The sequence below is a fragment of the Carettochelys insculpta genome, chromosome 8 (assembly GCF_033958435.1).
Source record: "Carettochelys insculpta isolate YL-2023 chromosome 8, ASM3395843v1, whole genome shotgun sequence".
Taxonomy (NCBI): domain Eukaryota; kingdom Metazoa; phylum Chordata; order Testudines; family Carettochelyidae; genus Carettochelys; species Carettochelys insculpta.
The window spans coordinates 44,477,914-44,503,335 of record NC_134144.1 but is presented as its reverse complement, the minus strand read 5'-3'; the positions used below and the strand labels follow the sequence as shown (position 1 = coordinate 44,503,335).

Genomic DNA, 25,422 nt, shown 5'->3' with positions numbered 1-25,422 from the left:
TCGGCTACGTCTACACGTGCACCCAACTTCGAAATAGCTTATTTCGATGTTGCGACATCGAAATAGGCTATTTCGATGAATAACGTCTACACGTCCTCCAGGGCTGGCAATGTCGATGTTCAACTTCGACGTTGCTCAGCCCAACATCGAAATAGGCACAGCGAGGGAACGTCTACACGGCAAAGTAGCACACATCGAAATAAGGGAGCCAGGCACAGCTGCAGACAGGGTCACGGGGCGGACTCAACAGCAAGTCGCTCCCTTAAAGGGCCCCTCCCAGACACACTTTCATTAAACAGTGCAAGATACACAGAGCCAACAACTAGTTGCAGACCCTGTATATGCAGCACGGACCCCCAGCTGCAGCAGCAGCAGCCAGAAGCCCTGGGCTAAGGGCTGCTGCCCACGGTGACCACAGAGCCCCGCAAGGGCTGGAGAGAGAGTATCTCTCAACCCCCCAGCTGATGGCCGCCATGGAGGACCCCGCTATTTCGATGTTGCGGGACGCGGATCGTCTACACGTCCCTACTTCGATGTTGAACGTCGAAGTAGGGCGCTATTCCCATCCCCTCATGGGGTTAGCGACTTCGACGTCTCGCCGCCTAACGTCGATTTCAACTTCGAAATAGCGCCCAACACGTGTAGACGTGACGGGCGCTATTTCGAAGTTACTGCCGCTACTTCGAAGTAGCGTGCACGTGTAGACGCAGCTCTCTTGTGAAGTACCATTCAGTGATAAAACAGCATGTGCACTTACAGAAAAAAGGATGTAATAAGAAGAGTTGTTAAATGGTTTTTCTCATTTTTTAGACAGTATGGTTCCTATCTGAAATGCGACTAAACATAGTCATGGCTTTCCATGTTTACTGTATATCTGTGATTCTTTACATATAAACATTAACATATGAGAACATAACTTTTTAAAACTGTTTTACAATATCAAATTTGTGATCTGAAAATAAAGCTAGTATTCATACTAATAAAGGTTACTCAAAACAAATTAAATTCCAAGAAACTCTTGCATAGGCTCTTTCTACTCCACTGATTTTTATGTGCATAAATGACTTTGTAGAACTGATGCATCCAGCCTTTTAATTGTACTAGCTCTTAGTGGTAAAAGAGTTAACAAATAAAAATCTTATTTTGCCCTAAAGTCTTCAGATTATAACACACTGAAAATAAGGCCATGTATACACCTGAGATCTTATGGGGATCCTCTATCCTCTCTACACCCACAGGACAGAGCTGTCCCATCAGCATAACTAAACCACCCCCAATGTGCAGTGGTAGCTAAGTTGACAGGAGAGTGTCTCCTGGTGACATAGTACTGTCCACATTAGCACTGCTTTCAGTGAAATTTATGCTGATCAGGGTAATATTATTTTCCCACATCCCAACCAACACAGTTTTACCAACAAAAGGGCTAATGTAGATATCCGTTAAATTAGAAAGATTCCATTTTTGCATTCTCTTCAAAGTAAAATCACATGTTAGCACATGTGCACATCAGTTAGATGTGATTCTGCACTTTACATCAAAATAAGCAGGGGAAGTGTTGAAAAAAATCTGAAAAATTGATACCATGTTCAGAAATACAAGAAACTAACATGAAGAACTTGTAAGTTTCGGACAGACTGAGTATGATTGGTAAGTACATACCAACAGAACTGTTTTTTCTCTTCTAGAGCATCTAAGTTTTTTGTATCATGTGATTCATAAGACAATAATAAAGTTCTAGAAAAATACTGGTGGTTATATATACAACATTAGCTTTAACTAATTGAACTTTGTTTTTAGATGTACCAACCACAGATGTAAGCAAACCCAGAGTGTCCGACAGTGTCCATAGCAGTACTTATCAGGTTAGAACAGAGCCAGAACAAGGAAACCTCTACTCACCAGAACAGACATCTCTCCATGAAAGTGAGGGTCTGTTGTACTCATTTTAAATATTTGAATTTTATTTCTTTGAGTGTGTAAGAATTATGTAAGAGTTTGTTCTCATACTAGTTTTGTGTCACCAGGGTCAGTTGGTAACTCCAGAAGTTCAACACAAATGAATTCTTACTCTGACAGTGGTTATCAGGAAGTAAGCAGTTTCCATAACAGCCAGAACTTGAGCAAATCAGAAAATAGACCACAACATTCACTTACTGGAACCACTAGTAATCATTTGGTGAAAAATTCACGAGCTGAAGGACAAACTTTAGTTCAGGTATGTAACATAGCAATTTTTTTTTTCAAGTTAGTTGTTACTCTAAAATATTTTGAACACATATATATGGTGAATAGTAACACAGCTGTGTTTGTATGTTCACAAAACAAAAACATCAGTTCTGGGGCACTTCAAAATTTAACAAAATAATTAGGTGATAAATAATTTATTATTTTGTTAGTCTTTAAAGTGCTACAGGACTTCTTTTTTTTTACAAATATATGCCTACAGTAAACCCTCGATTTAATGGACTAATAGAGGGGAATGGGTGTCTGTTAATGCTGAAAGTATGTTATAAGTGAATGGTTATACTGTGTGATGAAGCACTGACCTTTCCAGTCCATCACTCAGTCCAGTCCTCTGCCCCACCTTTTTTCTTCCCCACTCCTGCCCCATTCTTCCCCTCACACCTCTATCTCCCTTTCCCGATTACCAGGAGAGGAGCTGAATGTTGGTGTGGCTCCTTCCACCACCTGCAGCTCTCAGTGCAGCATCTCCTTCAGCCCCCAGCTGCCCCCGCGAAGGTAGAGCATGGCCACCCTCAGCCTGCCAGCAGGTAGCAGCCTCTGACACCACATCTGTTGCTCAGCGCCATCGCAGGTTGAGGCAGCCAGGTGCCAACACGCTCTGCGCAGATGGGGCTGTGGGAGAAGGGCTTCTGTGGCCCCCACAACCTTGCCCACTTTGGCTTCTCTGGTCCTGGTGGCCCCAGCTGCTATGGTGGCCCCTCCCACCCTAGTGTCCCCTCCCACTCTGGCAGCTCCTCCAGGCCCCGGCGATGACTCTAGTGAGTCTCCGGCATTTATGGGGGTAATGGCGGGGGAGGGGCTGGCAGACAGCAGCCATTATGTCCAAAGCCCCTTGTGTTGGTGTCTGTTAAATCGAAAGTTTACTGTGTTCCTAGATTTTCATTACAGACAAGAATTCATGAAATTCCTTCAAAAAATTTCAGATTAATGAAATAGGAACATTTTACTGGGCAGATAGTAGTATAGTGGTAGGCAACCTGAAAGTAATTGACTGACTAAAAATGTTATGCATCCTGTATTGGTAATTGTAACTGAAACCCAATAAACTGTTCTAAGTACAACAGGTAAAAGGGTAAGTTATTTGTACCCTAGCTGAGCAAAACCACAATTGATGCATTCTTACTTTAGAGACAACAGAAGTCTTAATCCAAAATTTATACCTGTGTGCTTTCATTAAAGATAGGCAATGTTTGTTTTATCTCCTTCTGCCATCTCTTTTTTTCCCCCACCTCTTTTTAGAATCACAGACTGGTACCAATGTAGCTTTTTTTCCATTTTACTTTGTTAGAATAGAGCTGTGTATATAACCACAAAGATATTTCAACCCTAGCTAATTATTTTTAGACGTATGAGGTGCAAAAGTGATAGCATGTTTACAAAAAAAAAAAAAAAGTAAAGAGAAAGTACTGAAGGACTCAGAAGTGCATAATGGAGGGATGTTAGTCTTCAGATTTTGATTTAACATTATGGAATGTTTTAGATGAAGAGGGGGAGAATAAATGAAGAATTCAACTAATGTGTTTTTTCCCAGAGAAAGACATAAAGGAAATGTAAGAATTAAGGAGGCTGAAATTTTACTTTAGATAAAATTTAATCTTTATTGTGCAGTTAGTTTTATACTGTGTTGGAATGACATTTTATACTATATTGAATACTGCTTTTTTCTGATGCTTTTCTGTTTCAATAAAAATAAAAATAGTTACTGAGCCAAAATATTTGAAATTCATACAAATTGTTTTGTTTTTCTTCTTAATTAGCCCTCTATAAATGCTGCGGCCAACAGAGCAATGAGACGTGTTAGTTCAGTTCCATCCAGAGCACAGTCTCCTTCTTACGTTATCAGCACAGGTGTTTCTCCTTCAAGGGGGTCACTGAGAACTTCTTTAGCAAGTGGTTATGGTTCTCCCTCTGTTACTGAATCACGACCCCCTACTTCTAACGCATATTCATCCACTACGTTACCTGTACAGCGAGCAACTTCTCCCCATACCACACAGAGACCTGCTTCACCAGCAGCAGTACGGCGGATCAGTTCAGTCACATCTAGGCAATCATCTAACCCCAGTGGTGGAACTTCTCAATATCAAGCATCTGTCAGAGTGGGCTCACCTCTCACCATAACGGATGCACAGACAAGAGTAGCTTCTCCATCTCAAACCCAGATGGGATCTTCTTCCCCAAAACGTTCTGGCATGACTGCAGTTCCACAGCATATAGGAACAACATTACAAAGAACAATTCATGATATTGACCAGTATGGGCACCAATATGATATCTATGAGAGAATGGTACCACCGCGTCCAGATAGCCTTACAGGTTAGTAAAAAGGTAAAGACACTGTTTAAAATTTGGCGCACACCATCATATATAGGAAATCATTAATGCAATTGTAATATACAAATTAAACAATGAAAAGATGGCGAAATAGATTATCACTTTCTTATTTGCCAACTATTATAGTATATCTCTTTTGATTAATTCTGTAGTTCATGTGCATGTAATAATTTTGTATTTGGGGAGGGGATTTTGGATCAATTGTGTTTATTCTCAGGTGGGGCGAATCTAGCATTCATGCAACTCTAAACTTGTGGGGAGAGACTCAAAATACATGGGGGTGGGGAATACAGATCAAAGCAAGTCACAGGCTATAGGTTCCCAATCGCTGTCTTAAAGAATATAGTTAATTCCATAAAACTAATAGTCACCCAAAAAGTGGGGACAAAAAGAGAAAGAGGAGAAATCCAAGAATAGAAGGAAATATGAGAGAACTCCAACACACAGAGAGAGAGAGAGAGAGAGAGAGAGAGAGAGAGAGAACAAATTAATGAATGGAAATGAGGTATTGTCATTGACAGAATGCTGAAGGAGTGGCCAGAATGAGAGGAAGAAACCAAGGGAGGGAGAGCAACCACAGAAGCTGAAGTGGGAGGGGGTGTCTGGTAGCAATAGGCGAGGACGTTTTGAGCATGGAATATAATCCTCAAGAGTTATTCATGAAGTGGCCCTTTCAGATTTTGAGAGCACTTTCAAAAGTTTGTAGTTGGCAAAGTTCTCAGTCTGAGATGGGCAACCTAATACCTACATTGTAAACAGTCTGTTGCATAAATTTTGTGATGAATGGGAATAAGGAAAGACAGGATATTTGTTGGAGGGTCAGGCAGAGTCAGGGTTAGAATTTTTATGTTTAAAAGATGGAGATACCAAGGTATAGATGAGTATAATCTTACCAGAGGAAAAGGAAGGAATGTTAGCAGTCCAGAATGAAAATAGGTACCTACGAGACAAAGAGGTTAGGTATTACGTTAGGTAGTATTATAGATAAAGCAGTGCTGACCTTTAAGAGAATCCCCAGTGTGGAAGACAAGAATATATAAGGGGTGAAGGAAATCTTTGCTAGTGGCACCAAGGCAAGGTTTTCCTTCACCTCCATTTCGCCCAGTAAAACTACAGTGTACTTGAAAGCATATCCTTATTAAATTAACTTTTTAGTTAACTGAAGGGTTGAACAAAGAACGCACGTTCACAATTAAGGCAATATGAACTGCCGTGGGATTAGTGATTGTCTAAAATAACTGCTCATTAATTAGCTATATAGAGCTTCTATTTTATTTAATTCCGTTTTATTTGTGGTGTAGTCCTTTCATGGCTAAGGATATTAGAATATGTTCCTATTGTGGAAAAAAATACTTTTCTTTGAAAATGCACTTGTATTATTTTCCTTAATACTCTGCTTCTCTAAGCTTCTGCATTTACTGTACCAGGCTATTAATATATCATTACCATCTATTTTATTAATATTAATCATTCCTCACAATGTGTATTTCAGTACACCAAGGTAAGCTAACAATATACATTTTTAATACATCCAAATGTCAACATGTACATCTGGCAACAAAGAAGGTAGGCCATACTTACAGGATGGGGTATTCTATCCTGTGAGGCAGTGTCTCTCAAAAAGATGGGCTTATAGCGGATAATCAGCTGAATGAACACAGTTAATGTTAAAAGAGCATGACTTGATCAGTCTGTTCCTGCACTGGGAACAGGTATTTGACACACGTTCTTCAGTCTAGCAGAAAGATATACCACAATCCAGTGGCTGAAAGTTGAAGTAAAATACATTCATACTGGAAATAGGCATGACATTTTTGCAGTAAGGATAATTAACCATTGAAATATCATGATGGATTCGCCCTCACTGGTGATTTTTAAAAAAAATTGGATTTTTTCCCCAAGAGACGTGCTCTTGGAATTATTTTGGGAAAGTTGATGATCTGTGATATACAGGAGCTCAGACCAGGTGATCACAGTGGTCAGTTCTCGCCGCTCAATCTGTAAATTGAGAGCACCTGAGAGAATATAATAATCATTGCATCTGTAATGATTTAAATGAATACCAAGAAAAGACTTTATAATTGATTACTTTTCCAAATTAGCCCTTCAGATATTGGAAGGAGAACACAAAATGAGACTAGTACCTTAAAGGTACTTAAATTTAGAAATTACAGTCTTCCTGTAAATGATTCTCTTTTTGTATAGTTGCAATGAAATAGCCTTTAAACATTTGACTCAAGCAACTTTTGTTACTGATTGGCTATGAAGTGTAATATTTTGCAGGTGGCATGAACATCCTGTCATTGAAGCCAATGAGAATATTGTCATCCATTGGCTTCATTGGCAGTAGGATGTGAACATAATAGTTCATTGAGTAGTTTACAAGATTCTGCAAAAACAAGTTGGCAGCATGGTGTAGACTAAGGCTTAGGCACTGACTCCATAGGTACTCTGGGACAGGAACATGCACATGGAAAAATTACTGGGTGCTGACCACCCACCAGCAACCAAGCTCTCCCTCTCCCCAATGCACTGGTGGCCCAGTTACCAACTCCTCTGTCCAACCCCACCCCCCACTACCCTCAATACTTCTGGAGCACCACAATTAGTTCGCAGCATTCAAGAAGCTCCAGAATAGAGGGGGAGGTGCAGAAGTCAATTGTGCTCAGGGGAATAAGTGGGGCAGGAACTTGGGGAAAGTGATGGAAAAGGACAGAGTGGGGGACTGAAGAAAGGGATAGAATGGGGTGAGGGGAAGACATTGCCTATAGATTTAGGGGATATTTTGGAATGGAATTACTACATTTGTCATCAGAGATAAATGTTATGTAATGATGTTTAACAGCGTATTGATTTGTGTTGAGCAGTCATCAATTACAGAAATAGTTATCTTGAATTGTTTGAAGTTTTTGACACAACATTTAAGAATCATCATACATTGTAACTAAAACTTTTGCTTAGTAACAAGTGGAAATCAAACAGGCATATGAAACAAATTTCTATTCTTTCTTGTTTTGAAATGGTTCCAAGATCTGAATAGGCAAAGTTACAAGTAATATTTGAAACTTTCAGAAGAAATACTAATGTTCCAAGAACACTTATCCACTCGCCAAAATTATGTTTAAAAAAAAAAAGTTAAAAATTGGAGCTGTCAATTAACACGCATTAATGCCTGTGATTAAGACAGGGCAGATTAACACATTAAAAATTAACACACATTAATTGCAGTATTAATTGACAGCCCTGCTTGAAAATATGCATGCTGGTGGGGCTCTCAGGGCTCCTGTCTGGCCAGGTCCCTGCAGCTGCTAGGGCTTGCCCAGCTACCTGTCAGCCCCAGGACTACTAGGGTTTCCAGCCCCTGCTGGGTCCCTGGAGCAAGAGCTGCTGGTGGAGCTCTGTGCCTTGCCGGATCCCAGCCCCGGGGGCTTCTGAGGTTCCCCTGGTCCCATCCCCAGGGCTGTAGCTGCCAGTGGGGCTCTGCTCCCTGGCCAGTTCTCAGCCCCGGGGACCCTGGGTTGAGGGCAGACCCACAACTGGGAACCAGCTGGGATGCGTTGCCCTTCTGGCAGCAGTCCTACAGCTGCAGAACCTCCAAGTGTGAGCAGCCTTACACCTGTGGGATCTCCCTGAGGCAGTGCAGTTGGGAGTCAGCTGGGACACTGAGCCCCGCAACCACTGGGACCCCAGCTATTCCACATTTAACCGCAGTTAATTGTTTTAATTGCTCAACAACCCTATTAAAAATAGAAATTACTGGTAAAATGATGTAAATACACATTACTGTAAATTTGTGGTACCTTTAGACCTGACAAATAGTGTGCAAAAATCTAAGCACTTCAGATTTCTTTAGTTACCTTAGAAATTCTCAGAATAATTTTATAAGACTGAAAAATAAACAATATTTTTTCCATGTTACTTCCTTTTTGTTGAGGAGCACATTAAATCACTTTGGCTACCTCTATACTAGCAAGCTCGTTCAAAAGGAAGGGGTTCTTTGGAAATATCCAGAAGTGTCTACCCACAAAAAGCATTTTTTCAAAATTAAATCACAAGAGTACAGCACTCCCTTTCAAAGCACTCTTCCACTCCCGTTTCAGGAACAGCACCTTCTTTTGAAAGCTTCTTTCAAAAGAAAATGCGTGTAGACACTCCTGTGGGCCCTTTCTTTTGAAAGAGCAGTCCTCATGGCACCCGGTTGTTCTATCCCTGGCCCATGCTTTTGAAAGAGTGGGGGGCTGTGTGGACACTCTCTTTCGAAAGAAGCTCTTTTGAAAGAGATCTTCCAGATGTACTACTTACGAAAGATCACTGTAGCCTTTGACTAATTAAAAGACCAACAGAAAAATTGCTAAAGGACCATTCACTTTCTTAATGGTGTCATTTCCTATTAAAGCTGGAGCAGAATTGTGTCCACTATGTTTGATACCTAGGCTGTTGCTTTATTAAAAGTATTCCATACTGGTTTCCCTTCAGCACTTTATTTCTAACAGCTTCACAAAGTTTAGGCAGAACTGCTACAAACTCTCTGAATTCCAAGTGTCTTCAGAAGTTCCCCTCCCACAGGATTTGCAAGCTTGGCCTTATAAACTAAGAGCAGCATTTATGCTATGTTTACTCTGTGCCCTAAACCTGAAATAAGACACACAATTTGCACTATGCAAATTACATATCCAATTTGGAGTTCATTTCAGGTGCTTTTCATAGACATGGAGTACCTATTTTGGGATACCATGGTATGCTGAAATAGCTCGGCAGTGTAGACATAGCCAAAGTGAGGTATCTTTTTGTCACAGCTGAAAAAACTGAAGCATAAAATGAGACAAGCCCCATTTCTTGATTTAAATAAGAACTGTGGGAACTTCTTGCTCTTGAAAATCAGGCCCTAGAAGTCTGACATTGTGCAAGCAGAATTTGAGGCCATTTCTCAAAATGTGCTCTTTTTAAATAAGTTAAGTCACCAGAAGATCAGAATTAATATAAAGAGTTCCAGTATGAGAGTCCTGTGTTCAGTTCTCTGAGTCAACTGCCTCCAGGGATTTTTAAAAATAGTGGTATATTTAAATGTCTCTGTAAGGGAGTAAGAGAGAGGCTGAGCAAGACAGGGGTTAAACAGAGCCTGTTTGCCCAATTAGCCCCACCCTGGTTCATCTGCAGCCAGTGTCAGGCTTGGTGGCAGTGTAAAAGAGGAGAAACTAGCCCAGTTCAGGGCTGACCAGCCAAGAGGCAGGAGCTGGCTCTGGTGCATGCAAGGCCTGAATCAGAGCTGCCACCAGGTCGGGTGTTGGAGGAAGGAGCCTCCAAACCCTTCCTCACGCAGAGGGGAAAGAACCCCAGAGAATCCACTCCTTCCCCACCAACCCCTGCAAGGGGGAAGGTAAACTCTCAGGGCCACACCCCACACTAAGACCACAGCTCTCGGGTAGGCTGCAAACCTACATCCTGGGTCTCTAGGCTCCACAAGGGGCCTAGCCACTAGGCCACCCTGCCATTGGAGGGCAAGGGGACTGCTTACAGTCTCAAATATAACAATGGTGAATAACATTCATATAGGGCAGTTTCCAAGTTGTCAGTGTGTTGGTGCAATTTGTGATCAAGAAAGTGCTGTTCTGCCAAAGGCAGTAGTGTTTAATGACAGTGGGAAAAAGTGTGATGTGAAAAACACTTTATCCATATTTAATTTAAATGATACTTTTGAATACAATTTACTTTTCAGTAGAGTAAAAACTCAAAGGGTAGCGTATAGTATACTTTTTCAGAGCAGCATTTTTGTGTTTGTTTAAGTTGCCACAAATTGCATACCGTACATATTTACCTTTTTGTCCTCACTTCCAGGCTTGAGGAGTTCATATGCTAGTCAGCACAGTCAGCTTGGCCAAGAATTACGTTCAGCTGTATCTCCTGACCTGCAGATCACCCCTATTTATGAAGGGAGAACCTATTACAGTCCAGTGTACCGCAGCCCAAATCATGGAGCAGTTGAGTTACATCAAGGATCCCAGACAGCACTATATCGAACTGGGTCAGGTGGGTATAGAATTGAAGCTTTCATAGTTCCCCAAATTTAGATGATTTGTCCAAAAAAAAAAAAAAAAAAACCACTTTGATTTAGATTTATTCTCTTCTTGAGAGAATGTAAATTGTTGCCATGTTGTCAGTATGGTTAATTATAGCTATGTATTACTAATTTAAAATAGAATACCAGAACTGAAGGGACCTTGAATGCTCATCAAGTCTACACACATGACCAGGCACCATCTAGATCATCCCTGACAGATATTTATTTAACCTACTCTTAAATATCTCCAATGGTGCAGGTTCCATAACCTCCCTAGGCCCTTTATTCCAGCGCTTAAGCATTCTGACAGTTAGGAAGGTTTTCCTGACATCCAACCTAATTAAATGAAATGTCACAATTACAGAGTTCTTTTGTGAAGTCATTTTATGAGATTTACTTCGCTTTTGCTTCTCTTAAGACTGGTGACACCTCAGGATACAGTAGTACTCTTGTATTGGTTCACAAGGGTAAACCAAATACGAAATCTAGGGTAGGCTGTCCCCTGGACATATTTGGTGAGCATTTGGGTGATCGATTGATTCAGTAAGCACAGAATGTTGTTCTGGAATGAATGTACCACGGGACTGTGCATTCTGTTTTTGTTTTGTTTTGTTTAGCTGTTTAATGCTTGGCAGAGCTGCTCCTTTCCAGTCTCTGATTTATATGCTACAGTCTATTGAAGCCACTTAATTTTTTCTGCATTTCCCTCCTTTGAGTGGGTATTGGCCAGCAGTTTACAACCTACATAGTTCTGCCAGTATAGCTTGGTTTAAACCCTCACTAGCCAGTCATAGAAGTGTAGGAAGTTTTGGTCATCAGTGGATTATCTAGTCCAGTAAACTTCAATTGGTCATTAAGTCCAGTTCCCTGCACTCAAGGCAGGACTACTTAATAACGAAGCAATTAATGACAGGTCTTTGTCTGACATGCTAAAGCTTCCAGTGATAGAGATTCCACAGTCTCCCTAGGTCTCTAGTTAATTTTTTCTAGTACCTAGCTACCCTTACAGAAAGTTTTTTCTAATGTCCAACCTAAACTTCCCTGCTGCAGTTTAAGCCCACTGTTTCATGTCCTATGCTCAGCGGTTAATTTAAACAATTTTTACCCTCCTTGTCACAGTATTTTATGTCCTTGAAAACTTTTATCATGTCTCTTCTTTAGATTATAAAAGCCTAATTATTAGTCTTCCCTCATAAGTCATGTTTTCTAGAACTTTAATCATTGTTGTCCTGCTCTCCTTTGACGTTCTCCAGTTTGTCCACATCTCCCCTGAAATGTGGAACTGGACCCCATGCTCCTGTTGAGGTCTTACCTACATGGAATAGAGAGGAAGAATTCCTTCTCATTCTGTGGCTTATAACACTCCTGCTACTCAATCCCAGAATATTTCCCTTTTGTGCAATAGTGTTACACTGATTCATGTTTATCATATTCTTCCTCTCACTTGTTTCTGTTTTATCAATAGAGTAAAACCCAGCTAATTTTCACTGTGCTAATGCGCATACCTTATATTTTTCACAGTAAAACATGTAGTATCAGCCAACTTCTCAAAGATTTAATACTGGAATGCTGTATAGTAAGATCCGATTAAAACTCAATCGCTTTTATATGCTATATGGCAGAGTATACAATGGCATACTATGAAGTACCATCATAAATAATTGCAGATAGACTGAAATAGTAAAATAAAAGGAGAGAGCATGGTGTGTTTTGTGATGCAGGGGGGAGAGGCGGGGATACATAGGTGGTTTGATCATTGGCCTTGTAAACCCAGGGTTGTGAGTTCAGTCCTTGAGGAGGCCATTTAGGGATTTGGGGCAAATATATATATATCTGTCAGGCATGGTGCCTGGTCCTGCCAAGGGTGCAGGGGTCTAGACTTGATAGCCTCTCAAGGTCCATTCCAGTTCCATGAGATATGTATATCTCCATGGCTATGTCTGCACTTGTCCCCTTGTTTGAAGGGGGCATGCTAATCAGGGTAATGGGAGATTACTAATAAAGTGCTGTGATGCATATGTAGCAGCTCATTAGGCTAATTTGCCCACACGGCCACTTCAAAGTGTTAGACATCAAAGTGCTGGCATGCCAGGTAGCCATGGGCACTTTAAAATGCCCTTACTTGGGGAGGAAAGGCAATTTGAAGTCATGCAAGGCACTTTGAATGCCCACAGCTACACACACGCCATCACTATGAAGTTTCACAATTCAAAGTTGCCCTGGGGGAGAATTAGCCTAATGAAGTGATGCATATTCACCACAGCACTTCATTAGTTATCTCCAATCATTCTGATTACCATGCCCCCTTCAAAGTTGGGGGCAAGCATAGACAAGCCCCATATGTATTTATATTTTTGCACAGTTTAGTAGCTTGCAATAGGTTTTCTAATCATTAGAGTGAATTAGGAAGGTATTACTATATAAATATCTGGAGATAGAGTTTACAGTATCTACAAAAATGTTTTTAAGACTTTTAAAGTGCTTGATAATATTGCATCACCTGAGACATTAAAGTTTTGCAGTATCCCGGTCCCATTTGCCGTAACAAAACTAATTTAAACTAAACAGCACCAATAAGTCTGTCAAATTTTTAGCACAACTGGGAAACTGAAAAATAAAGTTCTAGCAGTTTCTTACATACTTTAGAAGAGCTAAAAATACCACAAGAAAACACTCTAATCGAGAATGTTTGTATTCAGACCTTATTTGACACACGTCTTGTTTTTCTAAACTGTTCGACGTTAGTGACTTCCAAGAATCTAACTTTAATCTGCAGTTACTGTTTTTTTCAGGCTAACAGGACAAACTTGCATCTATTTTATGAATAGGTGAGGCGTTAATATTAGGTTGATTGAGCTTATTGTTTTTTCCCATTTTTCTTTCTTCAGCATTGTGGGTGCATGCAATGTGAATTTTATTAAACACCTGTGAAGCTATTCTGTGTATAACTAGGTTCCTCTTCAGTTCCTGGTATTTGACATATCTAGTGCTTATTACATTAGATACTGAAACAATTAATATTATTTAGAAATAACTTGGGCTTCATCCCACAATAACTGTACTTGTATACTCAGTCCCATTATCATACTTGGAACTTTTTCTCTATTGATTTTTCATACATGAGGTGCTTGGATCTTATCCAATAATATCTTTTCAGACTTTTGGGTATTTCCACTCACTTAAACTTTAATTTTTCTTGTGTTTTATTTTAAGCCAAGAATTGTCTAATAACAAATATCTATAAAAGGTATTTATGACATTTTAATATTTGATTTTCAACTAGGTGTTGTAAATCTGCAAAGGACATCCAGTCAGCGTAGCACACTTGCATACCAAAGAAATAATTATGCTCTGAATACAACAGCTGCCTATGCGGAACCCTACAGGTCAATGCAGTACCGATTATCAGAGTCCAGTTATAACAGGCAACACCATGCAACGCCAGGAGATAATGGTACAACAAGATCTCCATCCATTGACAGCATACAGAAAGATCCTAGGCAAGTTCAACTGAGCTTCCAAGAATCATGTACTGTTGCAAGAATGCTGCTTATTCTGAAATTGTTCCTTGGTTATACAGAAGAACTTAGGAATACATTTTTCTGTGTTGTACTAGACAAATCTTTCTGATTAATTTAGATTTAGAGAGTAACGGTTTATACAATTATTCAGAAGTTAAACCAGTACGTGCATTGTTTTTGCTTTACATACAGGCTAAACCTCTCTAGTCCTGCATATTCGGGACCTAACCAGTGCTGAACCAGAGAATTTGTCGAGCCGTGTGAGATCAATATTGTCTAGCACAGGGATCGCCAACTAAAATAGTGAGAAGAGACGTTTTTTTTCCTAATTCAGTTAAAAACTCAATAATTCAAGAGCCACAATGCATGTGAATATGAGGTGGTCCTTAATAAACAACATCAAACAATACTTTTTGTAGCCCCTATTTTAAGAACAGCATTCGCACAGTGATTTGAAATGCAATACATGTTTACTGCAGGACATTCACAAACATTTTACATATTCTGTTTCCTCACGCATTACTTGTGTTTGTACTGCTGTCCTTCTGCCTTCCTGACTTTCACTCCAAAACTTTCTCTCTCTCTCTCTGGAGGACACTAGAAGTTATCCAGTGTTTCAAGATCACCTATCATTTGCTATTTATATATGAGTTCTTCATTTTTAGTCTTTGAGATGGTCATGAAAATAATCAGGAGGGTGTTGGGGTTTTTTTGTTTGTTTTAACTTTGCAGTTGTAGTGTCAGGAGCCACAAAAGTCTTTAAAGAGCCACATATGTCTCTGAAGCCTCAGGTTGCAGATCCCTGGTCTAGCAGCAATACCAGCACTTCCCCTCCTTACTGGGCTCTTGGAAGACATTTAGGAGTATAAATATAAATAATATAAATTAGAGCTAAATAACAGCACAGAACACTGAGAGACAGGACAAGTGGCTGTATACAAACTTGTTGGGATTATAGTAAACTTGGCCACACCATCATAAGTTGATATCCAGCTAACTAAAATTATGCCAGACCATGGATATTGCTGGATCAGAGAATGGTGGATTAGAGAGGTTCAACCTGTAGTATGTGACTGTTGCATACATTTGAGTTAACAATTATTGTAATTCTCTTCCAATTTTATTTTAAGATGTCTAAAATGTAATTTCTCATGGCTTGAAGAACAAGTGAGAACTTGGAAGGCTTCATTTGTTTTTACTGAGATTTTTATTAAATTGTCACGTTTGTCCGGCAGGTTTAGATCATTCTATTTATGAACAGATTAGTTGCAAGGAAAGGTGCTTGGAAACCTTCAGAACAAAGTGTACAATTTTGCAAAGAAAGAAGACAGTTGATGCCTACTAATAGAGAACACCTGCATTTAAAATGCCAAGGTTTTTATGAAATTAATCCATTAGATGGCAATGGACCTTCTTGCATAATAGAACAAAGAGGATCTGGCTCTTATTAATGAGCTTTCAAACCACATCTTTGCATCAACTTAATAGTGCAACAACCTTTAATAAGTTATGTTTGTGCTATTTGTTCATTGGTTCATTTTTAACATTTAGCTCATTAGCTTGCTCCAGATTTTAAGTATGATTTTAACAGTGTTACTCAGACTGCTGCTCAGAAGTCACCAGTGGCTCTTTACAGTACACAATATTAAAATGCTGTGCTATTTAATTATTAATTTGTCGGGGTGCTTTTACTATGTTATTAACCAATTGAAGAATATTTGGTCAGTCATTTTTCTGTAAGGCTAATGCACAGATCTAGAGCAAAATAGAGGTCTAAAATAACAAGTTAAACAATGAAATCACATTACCTTTTGGGATAATGGTGATTGCTAGTTTGGCTTCTGTACCATTGACGTCTGCGTAGCAGTTATTTAAAAGAACTATCTGAGGAGTAAGATACTGTCTGGCCTAAGTAAAGGTGATGCATCAGGTCTTTAAATTATCAGAAAGACAAAGTATCAGTGTAGACAACTTGTCCACACTTGTAAGTTTACTGAAATAGCTATTCCAGAATAATTATATCTGTAGATTTCAAAGTGTTGACAAGCCCATAGACTCATTTTGGTGCCTTTTTTTAAAAACTATGCATTATTTTGTAATCTGCATATTAGAATAAAAGAGAGAGAAATCTTTTTTTTTCTTATATTAGTTGCAGGCACTGTATTTATAAGAAGCTAATTACCATCTTTCTCTCTGGCCTTATTGAAAATATTAAAGTCTCAGCTATAGTATGTTGAACAATAAATGCTTTGAGCAACATAAAAATTATTTCTTCAACATCTCGGTCATACAGGTGTATGCACCCATGTTGGACAGTATGGAGGAAGGGATTGAGCTATTCCATAAAGACTTTACAAAGATGCTGAATTTGATACAGAAGAGAATTGTGTTGATTATTGGAGGAGATTAGAACGTGAAGGTTGGAACAGATAGCGAAGGTTGGGAGAGAGTCATGGGAAGGACTGGATATGGAGAAAGAAACGAACGAGGCTAGAAACTATTAGAGTTTGCTAAGGAGCACGAGATAGTGATCTGCAACATGAGATTCCAACAAAAGGACTGTAGAAAGTTGACGTGGCAATCGAATGACAGGAGATACAAGAACATAATAGCTATGATTTGATAAGAAGAAGATGGGTAACATCAGTATAGCAGTGCTGAACTTTCCAAAGAGCGGATATAGACTTGGACCACAGTCTAGTGATTGCAAACATCAAGCTAAAACTCAAGAGAAAGCATAAGACAAAGTTTGATAAGAGAAGAGACGTGTGAGGCTAACTGAGGAAGAAGTAGGGAATGCATACAGAGCAGTGCTCAAAGGGAAGATTAGGAAGATCTCGGTAAGAGAGTTGAAGGGATAGCCATGGCAATTGAGCAGACTGTTCCAAAAGAGGAGAAGATCAATAACAAGTGGATTATGCAGGAGACACTGAAATTGGTCCAAAAAGAGAACATTGAATATCGGAAGGGATGTTTCTGAGGGTGGAACAGCAATGTAGGGTGAAATGCAATGACGTAAGGAAAGCTGCCAGAAAGGATATGTGAAAATGATTAGAGGAGCAGTGGGAAGATATAGAGAGGTATTATGGCAAATGTAAGACCAGGGAAGTGTGTAAAATGATTAGGAATATTAATAGGAAGTCACAGCCAAAGCAGATGGCGATCAAAGATAAGAACGATGAGGTGCTCGTGAACAGAAGATTGTGCAGTGATGGACAAGATACTGCACCAATCTACACAAAGCTCAGTTGGACCTGAATGTCTCAGAGACTGAAAAACTGAAAGAGATGTCTCCATTGAGCATCGACAGCGAGACTGATATTTTGAAGGAGGAAGTAGAAAGAGCAGTGAAATGACTGAAGAACAACAAGAACCCTGGAAATGAGAAGATCATGAGAGATGATAAATTTGGCAGAGAAAGTATCATTCAGGAAATACACTGACTGTGTAACATAGCATGGAAAGAAGGGAAGGCACCTAAAGGAATGGACAAAATCCGTGCTAGTGACAATATGCAAGAAAGGAAGTACATTGGAGTGCAAGAAGTACAGAACAATTGCTCTAACGAGTCATCTAGGCAAGGTGCTGATGATGTTACTGTCAGAGAGACTAAGACTGCAGATAGAACAACATCTAGCAGATGAGCAAGCAGATTTCAGGAAAGACAGAAGTACCTTACAGCAGATATTGGCACTAAGATTGATAGCAAAGAAAGCTCAATGGAAGAACAAGAATGTATACGCTTGCTTCGTCGATTTTTCAGAAGGCATTGGACAGTATAGATCAGAAAGTGACTTGGGCAGTGTTGGAGTCATATGGAGTGGATAGCAGACTGATACAGTTGTTAAAGGTTGTCAATGACAATGCAGAGGCAGCAGTGAGAACATGCAGGGATTTGAGAAGTTGGTTTAAAACAGGTAGAGGTATGAGACGAGGAGATCCGATATTGCCATATATCTTCATCACACTTCTAGAGTTGGCATGGGAAAAGAATTAACAACTTGAGGTTTGTCGATGATATAGTTATCATTGAGGAAGATGCAGAAAAGCTGGTGAAAACAGTGTATGTGCTAAACGAGGAAGGGAAGCGGTACATACTGATTGTGAACATTGATAAAACAAAAACAATTGTATTTGGAGATTAGGAAAATCACTGTAAATGGGAATGAACTAGAGAATGTAGAGAAGTTCACATATCTGGGGAGTAACAAAGTATGATCTAGACTGTATGAAGGAAATAGCAACTAGAATAGTGAAACGAGCAAGTTTGAAGGTGATGGATACAATCTGGAAAAACAAAGCAATTAGCGTAGGAATGAAGTTGAGCATCTTGAAAATGTGTATTCAGCAGCACGTTGTATGGATATGAGACATGGGTGAGAAATAAAGATTCAAAGAGAAGAATTAGCATTTGAGGTGAGTTGTTATAGAAACATCTTGAGAATAGGATGGATGCAGGAGGTCACCAACGAGGAGATATATAGGAAGATACAGCCGAAAGAGAACCAACTGCAGAAGGTTATGCAATGGAAGTTACAGCAATTTGGACATATTTGCAGAATAAATGATGAATGAAAAATCAAGACCCTGGCATTTGGCATAATGGACATTTGAATAGGAGAGGCAGACCCCACAGAGAATGGGTAGATGATATAGTAAATTGGTGTGGCGCTAGTCTACAGAAACTAAGCCACTCCACACTGGAGAGGGAAGGTGGAAGGAAATAGCAAGAGAAGCATCAGACACCAATGGGCACTGTGAGCCCATGATTGTTGATGATGATGATGATATCAAATGCCCATCTCTTATCCATTATCCAGGTCTTGTCTTTCCCTACTGTTAAACAGACACCTCTTCAGGTTAAAAGTATTGCATAAGTTTGGTTTTTGTGTGTTTGAAGTTTTTTAAATATCTTGACTGATAGCAATTTAACAGCATTACAAATATTCTATAACATACATAGCAATAAGAACATTCAATTGAATAACATCTGTTAGAAAAGAAACAATATTAACCTCTGGTTCTCTGAATTGCAAATTTCATGTTTCTGTAATATTATTTATAGTACAGTAATTTATAGTCTGATGGTTTTTCAGCTATCATGACTAAATTTATAAAACATCCTATAAGAATTTGTCTACATAAATTGTAGATACAACTACATTTATTGATAGTGCAGTCCACGGATTGCATTTCAGAGCCATACTAAAGATAACTATAAACAATTGTGCTAAAATCTTTATTTTTAATAAATTATGCTAACTTCAGAATTACTCCTCTGCTTCTGCCAGTCAATGATACTTGCATATTATGAGTTTGGACAAAAGGAAATGTTTTCTGGTATTTGATCTGACATGATTCACAGACTATAACTCATTGTCCTTGCTTAGGAAAAAAAATTGTAGCCTACCATAGTTTATATTGATAAACAATAAGGTGTGCAGCTACAGATAAAGCTGTTCTTGCTGTAGTCAGTTCTATCTCCATTGTTCCATCACTGGAACAAGGAATACACCTGATTTGTCTGTTTATCCCCAATGACTGATCTAATTTAAAAAAAATTAATAATTGCTAACTGACTCTAAGGTGTCCTAAAGAGACATTACCAGCACATGCATGTTACTCGAACAGTTATGACATCAGATAGCCCGTGGTTTCATTTGAAAGGCCATTCTTTAAAGTGAGTATATCGAAAAAGTGGCTAGATAAAGCCCTGGGATCTCCAAAATAGTTTGTTTCTATTTTTTCTTTAATTCAGTAGAGTTAACTCTGGAAATTACAATCTGGCACCTGGATTTCGAGATAATTGATGGATATGTCAGACTCCCTCTCTCTCTTTAAATGATCTTACACAATTTTGATTCTTCTCTCAAATCCATTTAAAATGAAGCCTCTCAGGTTGGAGCCTGTGGGATCCATTGGCCTGTATTTCCATTTAAAAAGTCAGGTCAACCAAAAATCTGCTCTGTTCCACTGATTACTTGTAGATGTAGTCAAACTACGTGGGCCAAGTAAAGTTTTAGACGCTTCTGTTTTAAAGTAAGATTAACCAACATTGTTTATTTTAAACTCAAGTATTTGCAATACTCCGATGTTACTGTCAGTTCTTCAGGGTCCAAAACAAGCTACAGAGCAGACTGCAGTTGGTTGCAAAAAGGCCACAGAATTTATCAAGGCAGTTTGACACCCTGACTGAACAGGGTTTCTCTACATCAGTGTCATTGGGTCCCTCAGGCCTATCTGAGTCGGCACAGACGGCCCAGTAGTTCTTTTTGTAGTAAAGCAAACAAGAAGTCCCAAAATCACACTTAATAGTCCTGTCCCAGGCCCATCTTCTTAAAGAGGCTCTGGCAATTGGGAGTCTCTGCAAAGGTTCTTGTCTGCTCCTTTTCTCACAAGGCAGATCTCTTTTCCCTGGTCAGTGTGCCTACTGAGCAGTCCTCTCCCTTGTAACTGGCCTATGGTTATCTGACAGTAAGTGCAGCTATAATGGGGCAGAGGTAAGTGGACCCACTGTACTTCATTAACCCTTGTTGGGTGAGTGTGGGGTTGGTAAACCCGATTACCATTAGATTGAAAGTGAATGTTTTAATTTTTCAGTTGGATGAATCTTGACATAGTTCTTGTGTATGTAATGGAGACATTTCATTTAATTGAACTGGCTTACTTGTACTCCTGTCTGGATGATGTCAGCAAGAGTGTCACTCTAGGAATAGTTTTTGTTGCTCAATACTGTTGTTGAGCCAACAGAAAGAGTGCGGTATTACATTTTTTGTGTAGAACACACATGCACCCACCATATCACTATGACTAGTAAATCCTTTTGTTATCAAACTTGCTCTTTACCACTCATATTATTACTTTACTTACAATGAAACAGTGTTACCTTTTGGAGATACACATCTCCTAGAACTGGAAGGGACCTAGGGAGGTAATCTAGTCCAGTCCCCTGCTCTCTTGGCAGGACCAAGGACCATCCCTGACATCTGTTTGCCCCAATCCCTTAGGGTTTAGCAAGCTAATGCTCAAACCACTGAACTATCCCTCCCCACGAGTAGTTTTAATTGCTAATTTGAATGTAGTACCATTCTACTGTACATTCTACTGTAACCTCTACTATAGGAAACTATTTGAAATCAAATGACTATTTCCATTGAAACTTAAAATACAAAATAAGTAAATATATCTATGATTATTAGGTCTTGTTCACACCTTTCTTAATTTAGTCTATATATTTAAAATTTAAGGCCAAACCTACCTAATTCATGTCTTTAGCAAGAAGATATTTAGAAGGTAAACAACCAAATGGATTAGAATTAAATGTCTTATTCTGTGCCTCAACTGCATGAAAGAATTACTTTGGAATAATGGTATCATTATGTTCTTGGTACTTTTGTTGCTTGTTTGGATTTTCAGCAAGAATAAGATCTCTGTATTGTTTATTTTAAATACTTTGAAATGAGAAAGTAGCCCAACACTGGATCATTTCCAAGAGCTGTAAATTTGATGGCCATGTGTAAACACTTGCAACAAAACTGGTTCTAAGTCCACAGTCCCTGGACAATTCAAGCTACTAAAGCCTTCTAGTGGTTTATTTTGCTGTTATTGACAATGCTACTCATATCAGTCCTCTTTTTCTCCGAGTGTAATTGTCTATAAAACAGTAAAAATGTGTTATAAGATAGAAATAATATTCGTATGAATTACATCTGGCCTCCACTGAATTAAATGTAAAAGAACTTGGTAACTTCATATGGGTTGGTGAATTCAGTAAGGAGAGTTAAACTATATATTTTACTCTAGGTGTACCATCTGTATCGGCAATCTAATGTAAGAAAGCATTATAGACATTGATAAGGTTTTTTCTGTGATGAGTAAAATATTTTAGGTTTTCTGTTCTGATGGGAAAACTGAAAGGTAGAATAAAATAATGAACAATTTTGAAACTGTGTGGAGTAAACACCTTCCCTTGAATTTGTTTATCTACTGAAGGGAGTTTGCATGGCGGGACCCAGAACTGCCAGAAGTCATTCATATGCTTCAGCACCAGTTTCCATCAGTTCAAGCAAATGCAGCAGCCTACCTTCAGCACCTGTGCTTTGGAGATAACAAAGTGAAAACTGAGGTACAGTCTTGAGATTTCCTGGTTTTGTGAAGAACTGTAAACCAAGTACATTTTTCCCTTTTATTTTGAATACAAAAAGTTATACTGTACCCCTGCGTTCTAGATTCTTTTAAGCGTGTGTTTGTACTAGAGCCATGCTAATTCTGAGAATTCTAGATATATTAACACCTCTCTTAAGAGCCAGTGAAAAAATCAATTAAAGTGGGTAATCAGCAAAACTGTATTACTAGTATTAAATCTGATGTCAAACCCGATGTTAGTTATTAAATGTAGGTTTAATGAAATCAGCATTTAAAGAGCTACTACTGATAATTAAGGGATTAAAAAATACATAGGCTTTTCACTCTCCTTGATGCAAATGTTATAAGTAAAAGTTGTAGTGTACAGTAAGGCGCTAATCAAAACAAACTTGAATATTTATAGTGACAGAGAGAGAGAATACAGACTAACATGGGTATCAAAACAAAAAAGCAGTCATGTAGCACTGTAAAGACTAAGAAAATAATTTATTAGGTAATGAGCTTTTGTGGGACAGATCCACTTCAGATTTTTTGTTTTGAATGTTTATGGAATTATGGGCTTATCAAGTTTGATATGGAGGGAAGATATAGGCACATGGAAGAACATAGTGAATGTCTAGAATTTATATAATTTTTTACATAAAAGTGCTCCTGGCCATCATTTTACTCCTTTCACATGATTTATTCTTTGGAGCACCTAGTAGACTGTAGGGCCTCCACAGTCACTCTCCATCTCTTGCAATCCTTGGCTATACTCTTGATTTGATCCCATATTAAGCCATCTACTTTTATTTCATCCAGGAAACTTCGTCGCCATGTTTGTTTGGGACTTCCCCTTTTCCTCTTTCCTTTTGGATTCCATTCTAATGCTTGTCCCATGATACATTCTTTGTAGTCCTTTTGCAGGATATGAGCTGCCTGTCACCATTTTTCTCTTCTTGATCTGGACCTTCATTAGGTTGTGGTTTGCTTGGTCCATGAGGTTTCATTTGGAATTCTGTCATACTACTTTTGCTGGAGAATATGTCTAAGGCATTTATTGACAGACATCTGAATTTTCTTAATGTTGCTATGGACAATGCGAAACATCTCCGAGCCATACAGCAGCACTGATTTCACATTGGAAGTGAAAATACATAGTTTGGTTCTTGCTGAAATGGTTCTTATACACCAGACTGGTCATAATATGGCAAAAGCTTGTAGCTCCTTTTTGTATTCTCGCACTGAGTCCTCTTCAGTGCCCCCATTTTCGCTAGTAATACTCCCCAAGTATACAAACTGGTCAACATCTTGCACTGCTTTTCCTTCAATCACAATTTTGATTTCCTAACCATTATTAATGCGCATCGACTTGGTCTTCTCTTGGCTGATCTTGTGGTCCTCTCATTGAACTGTTTTCTGTAGGGTAGCTGTATTCTCATGCATATGCTCTAGTTCTTCTTCGAGTGTCCCCGTGGGTGCTCCACAATAGGTGACGGGCTTGCCCGGCGCCGCAGGTCGGATCTTCCAAGCAGTTTCTGCTGGACCGCGCATGCGCCGGTGCGCGCCGCTCCCTTGCGCGCTCCTGGCCATGTGCGCGATCCGGTCCCCGCCAGTTCCTCTTAACCACCGTCGGCTGCAGACGGAATCCGACTAGGCTAAGGCCAAATAGCGTATTCAACGACTTTATCTGTTTTTTCTTTGAAGTTTTTCAGTTACTTGGGCTACTATAAGTTAGCCGGTTGTTATTTTGTAAAAAAAAAAAAAAAAAAAAAAAAAAACAACAACAAACAAGCTACGAGGGGGACAGCTCAGCCCAGTCCCAGTAACAAGCGCCGGAGGCCAGGAGCCAGGGCCATCAGCCCTCCTGCTGAGGCAGGCCATCAGACGGGGAAAACAGCACAGGGAAGGTGCTAAGTACCCGCTTAACAACTGAAAGACTCACCAACAATGTCCTCTTCAGGCTTTAAAAAATGTGAGTCCTGCCGAGAGGCGATTAAGGAGAGACAGGGAGATGCGGCTTAAAATGCTGCTTTTGATAAGGCCCTCCAGCCAGACGTGCCGGAGCGGCCGCAGCAGGAGGGACCCTCCGGGGCCCATAAAAGGAAAGCTGCCTCCCTCACTCCATCAGCGCAGAAACGGAGGAAAGTCTCCCCAACCCGATCCCTGCCGGCAGCAACAGCGAGCGGGACGGGAGGAGCACACAGCCCCCAGCCGCAGCAACAGCTGATCGGCGGCGGCAGGGAGAGCCACGTAGAAGCGGCTCAGCCTCCGATGATCAGCCAGCCGCCCAGCACTGCAGGCAGGGCAGCGGCTTAAAACTGCTTTTCATAAGGCCCTCCAGCCAGACGTGCCGGAGCGGCCGCAGCAGGAAGGACCCTGCGGGGCCCATAAAAGGAAAGCTGCCAAAAACGGAGGAAAGCCTCCCCAGCCTGATCCCTGCCGGCAACAATAGCGAGCGGGACGGGAGGAGCGCGCAGCCCCCAGCCACAGCAACAGCTGATCGGCGGCGGCATGGAGAGCCACGTGGAAGCGGCTCAGCCTCCGATAATCAGCCAGCCGCCCCGCACTGCAGGCAGGGCGGCGGCTAAACAAGCGCCGGTACCGGCGGCACCGCAGGCAGCGGCACCGACCCCCAGGGAACCGGCGGTGCAGAGCGCGCAGGCACGCAGCCTGCAGGCACCGGAGCACACCGCACCTGCAGCACCGCCCTCGAGCGTGCCGAGCTCGGTGCGCACGGGGCCGGGATCCCCTGTACGTCAGGGGGCGGAGTTACCTCCTCAAGGGAGGGGGAAGGCTGCACACAAGAGGAGGCATTGCAGCCCCTCTCCGCACAGGGCTGTGGAGTTGCTTTCTCACAGCCCTCCGCTTATGTTACAGACTCCAACCAGAAGGCAGGGGTCCCCCCTAGCCTACCCGGAGCCCCCTTCTCCATTTTTTTTGCAACCAGCCTCACCCTGGCTGGGACCACCTTCACCCTTCCTGGGGTTTGAACCGCTGGACTATTATGCAAAATCGCTCTCTCCAGCCCTCCCCCAGACGCAGAGGGTATGCACCAAGGGAGTGGTCTAGGTCACCTTCCCAAGAACAGTGCCTATACTGCCATGGTCGCCCCTACCACGCGGGGCATAGACACCATCA

General features: G+C 40.5%; 1 protein-coding gene across 8 annotated transcripts in view; it reads left to right on the top strand.

Annotated features, from left to right (window-relative positions):
- Positions 1–25,422, top strand: part of PKP4 (plakophilin 4) — a 236,635-nt gene that overhangs the window by 128,401 nt on the left and 82,812 nt on the right. For 7 of the 8 annotated variants that reach the window (XM_075002029.1, XM_075002034.1, XM_075002028.1 and 4 more), the window contains 6 exons: positions 1,798–1,929; positions 2,025–2,215; positions 4,002–4,560; positions 10,414–10,605; positions 13,920–14,136; positions 22,150–22,282. In XM_075002029.1, coding sequence (XP_074858130.1) covers positions 1,798–1,929; positions 2,025–2,215; positions 4,002–4,560; positions 10,414–10,605; positions 13,920–14,136; positions 22,150–22,282 — 1,424 coding nt within the window. The remainder of the gene's footprint in view (positions 1–1,797; positions 1,930–2,024; positions 2,216–4,001; positions 4,561–10,413; positions 10,606–13,919; positions 14,137–22,149; positions 22,283–25,422) is intronic. The other variant, XM_075002033.1, reaches the window with a different exon arrangement.